General features: G+C 46.7%; 1 protein-coding gene across 16 annotated transcripts in view; it reads right to left on the bottom strand.

Annotated features, from left to right (window-relative positions):
* phldb1b (pleckstrin homology-like domain, family B, member 1b) overlaps nucleotides 1–12,217 on the bottom strand; it is an 88,970-nt gene extending 76,753 nt beyond the window's left edge. For 3 of the 16 annotated variants that reach the window (XM_047335847.1, XM_047335845.1, XM_047335848.1), the window contains exon 1: nucleotides 11,969–12,213. In XM_047335847.1, coding sequence (XP_047191803.1) covers nucleotides 11,969–12,046 — 78 coding nt within the window. In that variant the 5' untranslated portion in view covers nucleotides 12,047–12,213. Of the gene's footprint in view, nucleotides 1–11,968 lie in introns of all 16 variants that reach the window. The other 13 variants (XM_047335857.1, XM_047335844.1, XM_047335843.1 and 10 more) reach the window with 8 other exon arrangements.
* Between the last annotated feature and the right edge of the window lie 2,427 nt (nucleotides 12,218–14,644).

A 14,644-nucleotide genomic window follows, 5' to 3' on the forward strand; every position in this document is an offset into this window, starting at 1 on the left:
AGAGAGGCTGGCATTGTTTTCTGTGGCGCAGGCACGGATCTCTTGTCACACATGAGGGAATCTTTTTTTTTTGGACGGGGTTATGAAAGCGGGGAAGGCTCCACATTCAGTCGGAATTGGAAATGTAGACGGGAGGGAGGCTGGACGGTGGGCCAACGAGAACAAAAATGCAAGACGGGCTGAACGATATGGATGATAGAAAGAGAAAAAGACGGTGGAATGGAATGCAGCTAAGACAGGTCTTTTGGAGATCGATCTAATGCAGTGTTTTACTGCGATGTCTTCCTAATACATACATGGCGGTGCAGTTTGAACGCTGTTTGAACAGTTTGTGACTTAAATTCTAGACGATCTCTCCGTAAATGCAGCGAACGCAAACATTTCAACGGTCGTTAAACAAAACTACAGCGTAAATGATTTGAACCATTGTGGGAATGAAGTGCAAAGTAAGGTTTGTGCTGTTGGTAGGTGTGTCTCCATCCACTTGATTTTGTGTTTTAAAAAAAGAAAACAAAAAGAAAAACACCCATGAGTGGGGTTACTCCTGCTCCTCTGATAAGACTGACCTTTGCAACAGACTAAAGCATCAGATCTGTGTAGAGTATTGAGGAGACTTTCCTAAAATGAATAAGTGAGACAAACGTAAATGCCATATTTCCATCATGGTTGACTTGTGCTCTGTTATTCACTTCGCCTCGAGTCGCCTACGTTGTCATCCTTCAACACTGGACTGCAGAACTAGTGCCGCCATCTTTTTATCTTGCCAAACCAACACACTGTGGTGGATGGAAACAATGCATTTATTTGCAATTTCAAATCTGATATTTAGTCAAAATTTGCTCTACATTTGGATGGAAACCCACTTCATAATGGGACTAAAGCCATGAATTGGCCTGAATTAAAGTGACATATACGGCTTGTGGTTCTTCAGGTACAGTGCATGCATCCAGCAATTGTATCAGTCTGATACAGTTTGTTGTCTGGGGGTTGTAATGATAGAAAAAAACAAAAACATCTCACTATTCACATGCTCAGGTGATTAGACAAAATGTGATTTTGTCCCATTAACACGCTTTAGGACGTCAAATTTGTAAAATCACGTGCATTTACGTTGTTCTTTCCTCCACTAAGATGGAGGACTGCCCCATGAAAGTTGACGATTCGCGACGTTAGTCACTGAACACTGCAATATAATCCAACTGAGAAAAGCCAGTCGGGTGTTAAACGTTTCATCTTATCTACTTATTGAGGCACGCGGGGACCAGACTCGTTCGGGCACTTGAAACAGCTTCGGACAAGTGATTTACAAGATGTGCTTGTGAGCCATGATGCACGACACACACCCACACCTCCTATCGCTGCGCTCAACGTTCTGCACTCAACAAGTGGGGATTCTTTTCAGGAGATCGAATGCCTCGAACACATGATCTGTTTAGACGGTAAGCTGAAGAGATGCAGATCCATCTGTTGAACGTCAAATGCCTGTCTCGTCTTTAGAAGATCTGCCCCCCCCCAAAACAAGGGAACGCTGTGGCCTGTAACGTGCATGAAGTCAGTGTGGATAATATATGTTGGGTGCACCCTTTTTTAATAACCAGACATCAGAGAGCCCACTGCACTAGGCTCTCGTCCCTGGTTTTTATTCCGTTCAAAAATGAGTTCAAAGTCTCAACGATCAACCACATCCTTTGGAGCTGCAACAGTTAATTACTTAATTAATCGCCAACTAATTTAATAATCGATTAATCGGTTCAAGTAGTTTTTATGAGAAAAAGAAAGTCAAAATTCTTTGATTTCAGCTTCTTAAATGTAAATATTTTCCTGCTTTCTTTGCTCCTCTATGACCGTAAACTCAATATATTTGGTGTGTTGAAGAAACAAAACATCATCTTGGGATCTCAATTTTTGCACAATTTGACGACATTTTACGGACCAAACAACCAATCGATTAATCGAGAAAATAATTGACAGATTAATTGATTATCGAAATAATCGTTGGTTGCAACTCTAATATCCTTAGCTCAGTACCATACATACAAGGTAAAAAAAACTACAACCTTAATATCATTATGATTTTCTATTGACTGTGTTATTATTCTAAAGTTATTCAAGTGTCCCAGGAAGCCATGGCAGCGTGACAGTTGTTTCTGAGCTTTGAAACTGTAAGAATCACAGGTAAAGGGCAAGAAATGTTGATCTTCTTTCAGGGAGGGAACCCCAGAGTAAGCTAGACCTGGTCACAAAAGCCAGACAATGGGTTTTAGTTGGTAGCAGCTACTAAAGCAGTGATCTGTTGTCAAGTCATTTTTACCCGGAGCCGATGAAGGCCTCCAGCATGGCTGCTGGCGGACGGAGCCCATCGCCTCAAACCTCCAAACAGGAGCAACTGTGGAGATGGAGCCAATGGAGAGGAGGCAGAGAAGAGGCGGAGGAGAGAATGAAAGCAGGACTACGGAGGCAGGGTGATGGAGGAGGAACATTAGGACAGACGTGGCAGAAGAGCTCCTACTTTCTGTCTTGGTTTCTATCTCGTGCAGGCAGCCGCCACCGCACAGCTCTGCTCTCGTCCTGAGCTCTGATAAAGACGCCTGCTGGATAATCCTCCTCCTGCAGGGACATCCACCTATTCATGCCTCTACATTGCTCTCTCCCTATCTTTTCCCCCTCCCTATCATTTCCATGCCTTCTATCGGCCTGCTGCGGCATTCTCTCTGACCCTAGGAGTTTCTTTTTCACAGATACGCTCGCGCACATAATGTAGGAAAACTGCACTACGGAAAGAAAATAACTTCTGGCCACTCCAGTCTTGCATCTGTGCGCTGCAGCGTTACTTTGTTGTTTTTTCTCTGCCGGATGTGGCTGAAGTCAAATGACACGTCCCGTTTTCGGAAAGAAACCACAGAAATGCAGTAAACTTGTGCCGTGGGAAGAAGGGCGGACCCACTACAGGTTCTTTCACAGACGAGCCTGCCAGCCGTATGCTCTACATAAATCTGCGAATCATGTCACTGTCGCTCTTGACGGCTCAACATACGGACAGGAGGTGTAGAGTCCTCCGAGATAAACGCCTCCTTTTAGACCACCTCACGCGGCCCAGTGGAGCGTTGGGATGGGATCCCCGACTTCAGCGCGACATCACACCGATGACGAGATCGTTAAAACGTCTTAAAAGACAAAAAACATCAAATGCACATGTCTGTTTTCATGGAATTTTCAAAGTGGATTCATGGCAGCGAGGAGGAGGCACAACATACTTGACACACGCCACCACGGTCTGACAACGCCCAGCAGACAGCCATCATCTGATCTCATCTAGAACTCCCACGGACCCTCGTGGTTCAGTCCCACTGACCTTTGACCTCTTCCACCCCGCTGATCATGACAAGTTTGGTTTGAGAAAATAAAGCACCGTTTAGCACATTTTGTGGGTTTTTGTGTGAATTTGAACCACATTTCACCCTGTTCCTCTGCAAATATGTAACGGCAGTGGACTGGAGCATTTGCACCACCAAGTGTTTATCTCAGAACGGCAGTGAATGGAAACACAATCATTTGAATGCTTTCATTTGCATCATTTCTGTAAACATGGCTAAAAAGTTGTGGAATCATATTACAATAATCCTTTCAAGAACAAAAAGTGCTGGAAGTCCCCTGTAACCTTGAAGCGGTTACATTTAGATGCGAGACACAGAAGGGGGACAAACCGTGTCCTTCATCAATCCTCCATTGCGATTCATTACGCAACATATTTTGCAGACTGCCTATGCATCACTGCCCTTCACCCTAGCCGTGGCGTCCAGACCTCAACATATCATTTCCAATCATCATCGACTGAGCATGAATAGCTCTGGTTGGCGGCGCCCTCACTGGTGCCTCAGTTTCAAGAAAACGACTTGCTACAAAAACAACAGCAACAACTTTTTCTCTTTTGGGAGATTTTGGCAGCTCGTCGACATAAAGAATGTTTCAGAAAAAGAAAAGAATGTGACTGAAGAGCGAGGAAATATGAGAAGAACGGTGAAGCTAGTAATAGTTTCACTCTGGCCAAAGTGTTTTAAGATAAAAAAACAAACTTATTTATAGTGTTTACATAAAGCGTTCTCACCAAATTAGAGTTCAATGAGTCAAGGTTGGTTTTTGGAACAAACTGTTAGCGTGATACATTTAAATATTTTCAATAGTGTAGATTACAGTGCAATTTGGCATTTTCCTTCCTACTAAACCTTTGTCTTTAAGCAATACATACCCGGACTCAAAGGGGGACAGACCGCAACAGAGTGATTTCGGCGACAGAAGGAAGTGTGAGACAGATAGAGGAAGAAGATGACATACAGAGAGGCTTCATCCAGATGTCTGAGTGTCACTATATGTAGACTTCCTGCACAGCGCGCTGTGCCAGGGAACGTTTCCTGTTAGTGACACAGGGCAGGGTCAGGGTCAGCCTTTGTTTTGCACGACAGGACTGGCCTCAACTATGAACACCACCGATGTTTGCCATGATCACATTTGCAACATTTGAGTTGTAGTATTCGATGGCAGCAAGTTTCTGCGAACCCGTCTCTTATCTTCACAAAACAGTGATTTATTTCAGTTTACTTCAATTAGGAAGCTTTAATGTCAAAATAATCGTGCTGCAGTATTTTGTTCAGAATAATTCCATGTAGTTTGCAAACATGTTGGAAATCACTGCTCCGTCAATGCAGTTATAAATGGATGGAGACCCCTAATCGCTATGGCAACAGCCTGTGCCTCGTTTGAATCAGTGCACACACTTGATCTAATCGGAAAAAAAATAGTGACATAAATGATAAAAGCACAGTGCTCCAGGGTTCAGTATTGAAATAGACTGGTATTGAAGCCACGTCCATTGGCGCGAACAATGAATCACATTTTGCTCCCAATGATTACCTCAACGCAATATAGTATGTTTCCACAGATAACGCTGGGAACAGCGCATTAGAAGCGCAAACCGATGCTCAGTGTGGTACCGGCACGTCCCTCGCAGCCCGACAGCATGAGCAAACACGGATTCGGGATTTTGGCGAGAAACGGCGAGCACTGGAGGGACGCCATGATCAGCAGGCGGCTAAACACACCAGCTGCCCTGTGTCTGCGCCTTGCACTGACACACAAGTGGGATGAATACACACAGACACACACACACAAGTCTGCACACACACAGACAAACTGTACACACTGGAGTGGCAGGAAATGAGAGGCTTCCCGGGACAGAATGGGGGAAAATGTGCGAGTCAAATGAATGAAAATACATTTCACCTTCCTTAATGACTACTGCTGAGATGCCCCGGAGCATCACAACCGTTCGTCTAGCTCAAAGTAGCAATCTGTGGTTGAATGGGGCTGAAAATAGCCTGATGAAGCTCAGGTGACTTTCCAGAGATGAACACAGAGTTTATGTACATTGTACATCATTGGTAAACACAGCAGACAGCAGGACACGACGACCCGACTGACTATCCGTCGCAGTGCGTGTGCTTTTCATCAAAGCTCTGAAATTGTTTCCGGATGGAGAAAACTGCCGCTCAGCAGTTGTTGGGGGGATCAGAGGATCTCGCCATTATCACATTATTGTCTCCAGTCACAGTCACAATCACACCCCCAGCGCCTCCGTTCGGGGAAAGACTCGTTGTCATCATCCAAACCACTGTCATCGAGCAGAGCAACGCAGCAACTCCGCTAAGACCCTGAGGCTCAGGCAGAGATGACTCAGTGTTTCTCTCGAGTGCCTCATTACTCAGGAGTAGTGGAAACAATTATTAAATATTATTTTTAACTTTGTGCAATGATCCCCCCTTCTCCACTCTGCACGGACACACACACACACAATATTTCCACTCGCTGCGTTGCTGAGAGGAACGCAATCCATCTTTCGCGTATCCAATACTCTGTGATGAAAACAAACAGACGACCTCTGTGAGGTAGCAAGCTGCAAACGGTTCAGTGCATCAATCTTCCAGATGATGATGATGATGACGACGACGACGACGACGACGACGACGACGACGACGACGACGACGACGACGACGACGACGACGATATTTCATACTCGCAACAGCGTTCGGTGGCGTGTCGCTTGAATTCCACTGTGTTCATGTGTGATCAATCCACCGAGAGCAACCTCCGCCGCAGTCCAGGACCAACAGTGACGTGAGTGTGCTGCGGTGCCAGCAAAGGCTCAGCGTCGAGGACTAATGATGTGGTGATAAGAAGGAAGGCGATGAGAAACAGTCTCAAAACATGGTGAGTCAGACTTTGTATATATCATCAGCGACGATGATGAGTGGGTTGACGCACGAGGCCTTGCATGAATACTGTGCTCGGGCCAAATCACTTCAGGCCAATTTAATCCAGAATCGTGAGGTTGAATTCCCTAAGATGATGCTGACAAATTTAGAGCAGCTATTCCTCTAATGTACCCAAGGTGTTTCACCCAAATAGTCAGATTACCGCATACGGAAGTCACAGTGATTTCAGAGCATCGCGTTCACTGCTGTCCTTATGTCAGTTTTCTACAGTCGCAGAGTGATGAATATTAAGATCAAAACACCTGGAATACAGCAAGAAATTCAAGAGTAAGTGCCTGCCCAAAAGCTCTTGAGCAGGGGGCTGAACAGGGAAACCAGTGGGATGGGGGAGCGTGGTATTCCAGTGGTATTCCATTGCTCAGTGGTTCCGTTGACTTTTGGCTCAGTGTTTCCCAAAGGCACGGAGCTGGAGAGGCATTCCTGCCTTGTGTGTACAAAGAGGCTCTTTCAACAGCAGTAATCCTCCGCGGGAGGAGTGGGACCGCCGCCGGCCGACTACGGGACCCCCACCGCGGCTCACATGCACTGCATGGACCACGACAGGAACATGCGTTTGTGGGTGTGAGGGTCCGACCAGGTGCTGGGATTTAGGTAGTAGATAAGAGTTTAATATCAGAGGTGGTAAGAGAGAAAAACTGCTTTCATCCCTGTTTGTTTTACAACCTGTCATGAAAGGTATTAATGGGAAGCATGAACCTGAATAGATTCTCATGTGACGTTTCCATTCAAGTGAGAGAGAATGTGTTATTTCAAACCAACCTCAAATTAAATTATTGAAGAAACAGTGAATATTAGATATTAATATTTTTTTTTACAAATAAGAAAAGAACTGGCAATTTGCAAAGATTAACTTATTTTTTTCCGGAGAAGATCAAATGGCTCAAAAAAATATTCTCTCATATGCTGAAAACGCAGCTTTAACTTCAACATGACACACACACACTCACACACACACACACACACACATGCACACACATGCACACACACACACGCACAGTGTCACTCACCCTGCCCTCTCTCCTCTCTGCAGCTCGATGCAGTTTTCAGCTCATTGAATGCTACGTTTCAAAATCCATCCTGCGTCCATATTTTTTTTTTATACATCCAAAATCCACCCCCGGCTTAGTTACACGTAGGAGTGAACATTGTTGGGCGTGAACTAGGAGAGAAGGGAGTGACAGGGAGTAGGTGGAGGCAGGGGTGGGGAGGGGGGATGGGAGGGAGGGAGGGGAAGGGAAAAGGCTGGAGGCAGCGTGGGATATCCCTTTGAGTCATGGAAACTGGTCCGAGGAGCAGAAATGCTCGCAGACAGTCAAGCGGCCCTCTGTACCTCTGTGTATTGTCCCGTCATTCGGCCTCATTGCACAGTGAGGACACGCTGCGGCCTCTGGAAACACTTACTGTGCTTCCTTATGGGTCAGCGTGTGGAAAACATGCATCGCATCCCCAGTGAATACACACACTGTCTGCGATCAACAACAGTTTCTAATGCACGTTGCTCAATATTGAGCTCCCCCCCCCTCCCCTCAACAATCCTCAGCACAGCAGCAGTCAATGTGGATTACTGTCAACTGTGGATCACTTTTCAACGCTGTGAAATAAAACACATTCAGCGAGCACAACTTTCAAAAGCACAACTTCATTTTCCCCCCTGAAGTGTGAACTAACACTCCGTTGTGCGTGTTACAGTAGTATACTGTTAAAAAAGACCTGCTACGTCCCCATCTAAAAAGAGGTGAAATTTAAAAAAAAAAATGAACATGGAGTTCTTCTCCTCGTGATGGTGGGGGGTTATGAAGTTTCCCTGGATGTCTGTACACATCTGCAGAAGATTGTCAGGGATGGGTCAGAAATGAATGAAAATAAAAAACTACTTCCCAGGTGTATTGCAGGAGAGGACGCTCAAGGAGGTTACATACATGTTAAGTTTACATCAGTAGATATGCTACAAAAGTAAAGTTTACTGAATTATTTTTCTTTTTGTGCACTAGCAAAAAGAATATTGTAGTACTTTGTGCCAAAAATGCAATAAAAATTAACTACTTCAAAAAAAAAAATAGAGGTCTGTTTGTTTGTTATAAGAACATTTTCTTAAATATTCTTACTTTTACAGAATGTTTTGTGTTACATATCCAATTTCCAAGCATATTTTAAAAAGTGTTTGTCTCAGTAAGTCCTTACAAAGTCACATGATGTTGAACACCATATTATCTGTCATATCTATCATATCACACATAATTAGGTCCGAACTACACTGACAAAGTCAGAGCGAGCACCTATTGTAATTGAGTGAATTATTATTATTATTATTAGTAGTAGTAGTAGTAGTATTAAGCAAACAAAACGCTAATTTGAGGCACTAAACATTCTCTGACCTGCCCAAAAATTTGCACACGGATCAGAACTGGTGAAAAATTTGATAAATTTGATATTTGTATTTGTTATTTAAATGCTTTATGCACATAAGTCTATGACGTACGTGTGTGTGTGTGTGTGTGTGTGCGCGCGGTGTGCGTGTGTGTGATTCCAAATAGGCCAGGTGAAGATGCGAAGCAGCAGCTCTAAACACCATGAGATTATCCCTTATACCAGACTGCTGCCTCCGCCAAATCCCCTGTCACTATGGCAACCCCCTTGGGAAAACACGCGTGTATTTGTTTTGTGTGTACATGTGCGACTGCAGCACGTTCCTCACAGGTGGTTAAGATGCTGCAAACAACTGTATTAGAAACCAAGAGTGTCTCCGACGAGTCTTGGCACGTGACAGAGGAAAAGGAGATCGAGGTGAGGAGAGCTGAGCAGACCGGTCTGTCAATGGTTATGTCTCTGTTTTGGGGCTGAATCGCTGCCTGAAGGCTGTTCATCAAAGGCAAACAATATGAAAGGAGGAAATGATGGCGGAGAAGGGGTCATATCCCAGTCAACAGATGATGTGCATTCTGACTGTGCGTGTGTGTGTGTGAGAGAGAGAGAGGGAGAGAGACTTGTACATGCTGCAGATGTTGGAGAGGCAGCAGACAGTACAGCTGTTTGTGTGAGAAACAAAGTGTAGTGAGAAGTGAGGAGAGTATAACTACTGTACTCTGACCTGCAGTAACCCCCTCCTCTGTAGGGGATCGAGCTCTGTGGGACAGTCGGTGCCGTGAGTTCATGCAAACCTCTTAACTTTTAGGGATTAATTCCAGTTCATGACGGGTTGGTTGTTATTCCATGACAAGTTCAGGTAAAAAATAGAGTTGAAAAGAATAAAACCTTTCAGCAACATGAGCAGTCATTTAGAGTCATGTCCGTGATCTCGCTGATGGATGTCTGTCGCACACTGACGCTCCTGCAGCTCTGCTTCGCTCCCCACCAGCTACCGGGAAACGCGTCTGTCTGGCTCTTTAGCTGCTCGATGCTTCACAATATTTCATCAAGTCTATAGTCGCTGACTTTGTGTGTCCTCTGTTTGGGCGCTGACCAGCGAGTGCACAGAGGGTTTTGTGTTTCCAGACAACAGCTACCCACTGAGGGTACAACAGAGCCGGGGCGGGTTTGTCGCTGTGAGCGACACTTCACACAAACAGGCACGGTTTGCACCACTGCCGACGTACTACTACTTATTAGTTCTGTTCATGAACAAATCTGTGAAATATTTCCCAAAGCTGAACAAAATTCACTTTAGAGACGCCCCGCCCTGCACACCTATGAAACACGTTTAACATCAGGATCCTGACCTTTAATTGCATTCATCCAAATTAGGCCAATAAGCGTTACTTTGAAGGTTGTGGGCAACATGCAAATCAAACACTTGATTAGGGGGCTTGCCTCTTTTATTTGAATTCAAAAATGAATTCTTTTCATCACTGTTTTATCAGTGTGAAATTAAAATTGTGAAGCCCTCTGAATTGATTCTTTAATTAAAGCACCTCCAGCACTGAAGTGTATATTTTTTGCCTTTCATTCTGCAGCTCAGTGCAAAGATGAACCTTTCGTCACTTTACTCAGTCAATTAGTGGCACGCAAAATAAATGAGCACCACCACATCTGTAGCACACACACCCACTGGGGTTTAAACACAAAAGGTCAATTACCCCTCCCGGTTACTTACAACTTATCTGTTGTTTTAAAATGAGGCTCTGCTGCCCGTTTCAATTTCACAACCAATAACTGCCAGCGCCGGCTCGGTTTTCTCCCCTTTGAAGTTCATTCTTTTCCCACGGGTCTTACGCTCAGCAGCCGCGATCCACTGAAATCATAAGCGTATTACAGCCCTCTGGTTCTGAAGGTACTACAAGGCCGGCTCTCTCCAGGGGAAAAAAAGGAAAAGAAGAATAAACCCGTCTGGTCACATCCAAGGTCACCGGGATCGCAAATAGCAGAAGTGGAGCACCTAGAACGCGCAGGGGAGGACTGGATGGAGGTTGGGGGAGAGGGGGTGATGGGGGCTGGGCAGATAGAGTGCCTCTTTGCTGGCCTGATTGCGCCCTTAACAGAATGAGCTCGCATAACAAAGGATTTATTATCACGGGCTGGAGAGTTGCCGCAGTCTGGGAACTCTGTGCAGGCGTTCTCCTCCGCCAGGCGCCCGAAAAATGTGGCCCCGGCTCTGCTTTGGTCGGGTGGGTCAAACAACAGGAACCCTGTACGGGTCGCTCTCGCTCTCTCTCTCTCTGTCTGTCGCCCCCTCGGCCCATAAAGCAGCCTGTGTTCCAAGGGGGGGTGGGCGGGGCGGGGCGGGGCGGGAGGACCGATGAACTAACGTGGCAGTGCGAGAGCGCTGCCTCTCACAGACCGCTTGCTTTGCGGTCCTCCTCGCCATTTGTGACCCGTTTCCCTCCAGGTACGGCGACACTTCTCTCTCTCCGTACGCAGGCAGCAGTTACTCGCGGGTTCGGGGTTGGTCCGCCGTACATTCGATTGGCTTCCCCAATGTAACTGCAACAAATGTAACAGTGATGGTGGGGCACCTACAAATAACATACCATTCCTAAGTATGAAAAGTGGAATTCTTAACCAATTAAAAACACCCGTGCTCAATTGAATACGCCCTCTGCTGCAGCCTTATTTACACGTTCACAGGCAGAAACAGGAAGACACATTAGCACTCCCTCTCCCTTTTAGCTCTCTTTTGGTCTCCACCAACTCCTGAAAAACACGTATGTCCTGCTTGACTAGGTTCACGTGCTAGTTGCAAAACATTTCAGCAGAAAGCCGCCCGTTGCTGCTGCTGGAAAGCAGGTTGATGAGAGCAGTGAGAGAGAACAAAAAAACTTGTTGACCAGTCCTGCCTAGATGTCCCCGCCTCCACCCGACGCATTCCCGGCCTGGGCTGTTGTGTCTGTGCTGCTGATAAACCTGAGACACAATGAACCTGTAGGGACGAAAAACATCACCAAGATCCCACACAGGGCAAAAAAACAATAACCAGCAGTCAATCGCCTGACGAATGTTTTTGCGATGAAGGCCGTGAGCGGATGATTTGGGTTCTCTCTCTGCATTTTCAGTAGTTCAAAAATCATTGTAACCACAACATGACACATAGAGAATTTGCAAAACATTAAAAATAAATAGGCAAGTCTTCTACTGCTTTTAAGTCACTTTGTTCACTACAAAGTTACACACACGCGCTCGCGCACAAAAGTGTGAAGCGTCAACTTTACCTGACTGAGCGCTGGGTGTGTGCGGTTGGACAGCTCGCCAACGCCACAGGACTCGACGGACACACCGCTGCTGCTCATGGGGACGGGACGCCGCGGCGGGTGTCACAGTTCAAAAAAACGCACACAGGGAAGAGACAAAACTCTCGACCAGTATCCAAAGAGAGATCTTCTGTCATCAGGGTTCTCTCACTCCTTCACTCACACACTCCTGTCTCTCACGCTCATAACACACACACACTTGGATGAAGCCATGTGGCCGACACTGCTGACACACACACACACACACACACACCGTGTCTGGCTGCTGCTGCTGCTGCTGCTGCTGCTTGTCCCCTCCCTCTCTTCTCTCTGAATCTTTTACTCACACTGTTTCACGCTCCCTCTCTCTCGTTTGGCCTTACTCACTCACCGACACACACACACACACACACACACACACACACACACACACACACACACGCACACACACACGCGCACGCACACGCACACATCTCTCTCCCAGCTTTCCTGTCCCGTCAGCCTCGCCCCAACGCGGGTACAGTACACAAGGCCCTCATTCTTCTGGATGAAGAAATCCTGTGTTGCTGGTGAATGTGAACCTCACACCGGACTCGCCGGCACTGGACACACGGCGAGGGGAACAGACGTTTATTCTCTTCCGGCCTGGGCCGCTTATTTTCCGAAGCCTCTCCCCCGACACGTTCTATAACACTGCACATCGTCTGCACGACAGTACGTTTTCCAAGGCCGACAAATCTTATACTTATACACGTTCACAAATCTCACCGACTGAGAAAGTAGAGAGCTGAGAGGTAAAGTTGGGACTTGTCATTATATTGTCCTATAGTGTCCTAAACCCCTGGGCCCCACTTACATGCTTTCCATTAGGGCTCAGCATAATGCAGTGAACTATATTACAGTGAAATATTCATACGAATCGACAGAGTCTTCTCAGTGAACTTTGCCTCTACACATCCAAAGGCCTTTTCAAAAACAGCACCGGCTACGCATCCGGGTTTAACTCGCCAGCCCAGACAATCTCTCGTACCTTCGTCCGGCAACTGGGGGAAGCTCAGGTGTCAACCTCTGTAATGGGCTTTACAGGACGAGATCTAACGGAGCCCACTCCACCCGCTGACGAAGGATAAAAGCTACCACCGTTACAGAGGTCACCAGTGACTTTCCTCACGCACAGCGGTTTAATCTCTTGCGTGACGTCAAAAGAAAAAAAACGCGTGACTCGGAAATTTTGGTGATCTTTCATTTTTTTGAGGATTCAAAAGAGAGTTCCCCGTACTTATTCTAACACCACTTTACTCGAACAGAACGTTTTGATCGGACGGCGACAGTGCTGACTAGGCACTGCACGATGTTCCGTAACCCTTTCACGTGTCCCCTCTTGTTCCTCTTGCAGCTAGGGTAGACAAAGTCCTGACTTGGCAAATTGACAACATGCCTTTCATTAAAAAAAAAAAAAAAAGAAATTCTTCTTCCGAATGTTAACGATAGAGAGTTATGTGCGGGGGAGGTTCACGCTGCTCTGTTGGCTTTACTCTACAGAAGATCAACATGGAAAAGGGTACACATGTCCAGACACAGACTCTCTCCACTGTGGTATCACTCAACACACATTCCTTGCTGAGAACCGTCGCACGGCGCGATTGGACTCCGCGGCTAGGAGGGCCCGCGCGTCTCAGATCCGGAAAAAAGCTCATTCATCATTCATTCATCGTCTACCGCTTTATCCATTTAAGGGTCGCGGGGGGTCGCTGGAGCCAATCCCAGCTAACATTGGGCGAGAGGCGGGGTTCACCCTGGACAGGTCGCCAGCCTATCGCAGGGCCACATACAGATACGGACAATCATTCACTCTCACATTCACACCTACGGGCAATTTAGAGTCTCCAATGAACCTAACCCCATTCTGCATGTCTTTGGAGTATGGGAGGAAGCCGGAGAACCCGGAGAGAACCCACGCATACACGGGGAGAACATGCAAACTCCACACAGAAAGGCCCTGGCTGAACCGGGATTCGAACCCAGAACCTTCTTGCTGTGAGGCGAAGGTGCTAACCACTACACCACCGTGCAGCCCCGGAAAAAAGCTCTTCTTCTGGAATTGTAAGACACACTGCACATGCCTGACGCTCCTTTGAGGCTGGGTGGGATTCGACGTGATTTATCGTGGCCGCACGCTCATCTGTCGGCCTAAATCACGGAGCTGTTACAGAGGACAACATCCCAATCTATGTGTCTCATCCCAGTCTAATTCTGATGCGGTTCTGGCAGCTGGTGGGGGAAGCGTCCCTGCGGACACATATGATATGTATCCATGTAGGCTCCTCGGAGTGTTTCTCACTACTGAGATGTCTGGCTTTCAAATCTCCCTTTCTTGCTCAATCCCCTACTTTGGAAACACACCCACCTCCCACCATGACCACCTACTCACAATTCCAAGCTCAGCAGGGGGGGCCACGACAACACATCTGGAGCTGCCATGCCTGTCACTGCTCCGCTTGTCAGGAAGCGTGGTCGCGTATCAGCGATTTTACTGTGGCTTCTCCTTTTCGTTCTCTTCACAGAACAAAAAGGGGGAGGACGTTTGAGCCGGACGCAAACGGTGCTCGCAAATCTGTCCACCGCCAACTCGTTGTCCGTCTGCTGCTGGGTGCTCGG

Source organism: Scophthalmus maximus, chromosome 11 (genome assembly GCF_022379125.1).
Source record: "Scophthalmus maximus strain ysfricsl-2021 chromosome 11, ASM2237912v1, whole genome shotgun sequence".
In the NCBI taxonomy this organism is placed as follows: Eukaryota; Metazoa; Chordata; class Actinopteri; order Pleuronectiformes; family Scophthalmidae; genus Scophthalmus; species Scophthalmus maximus.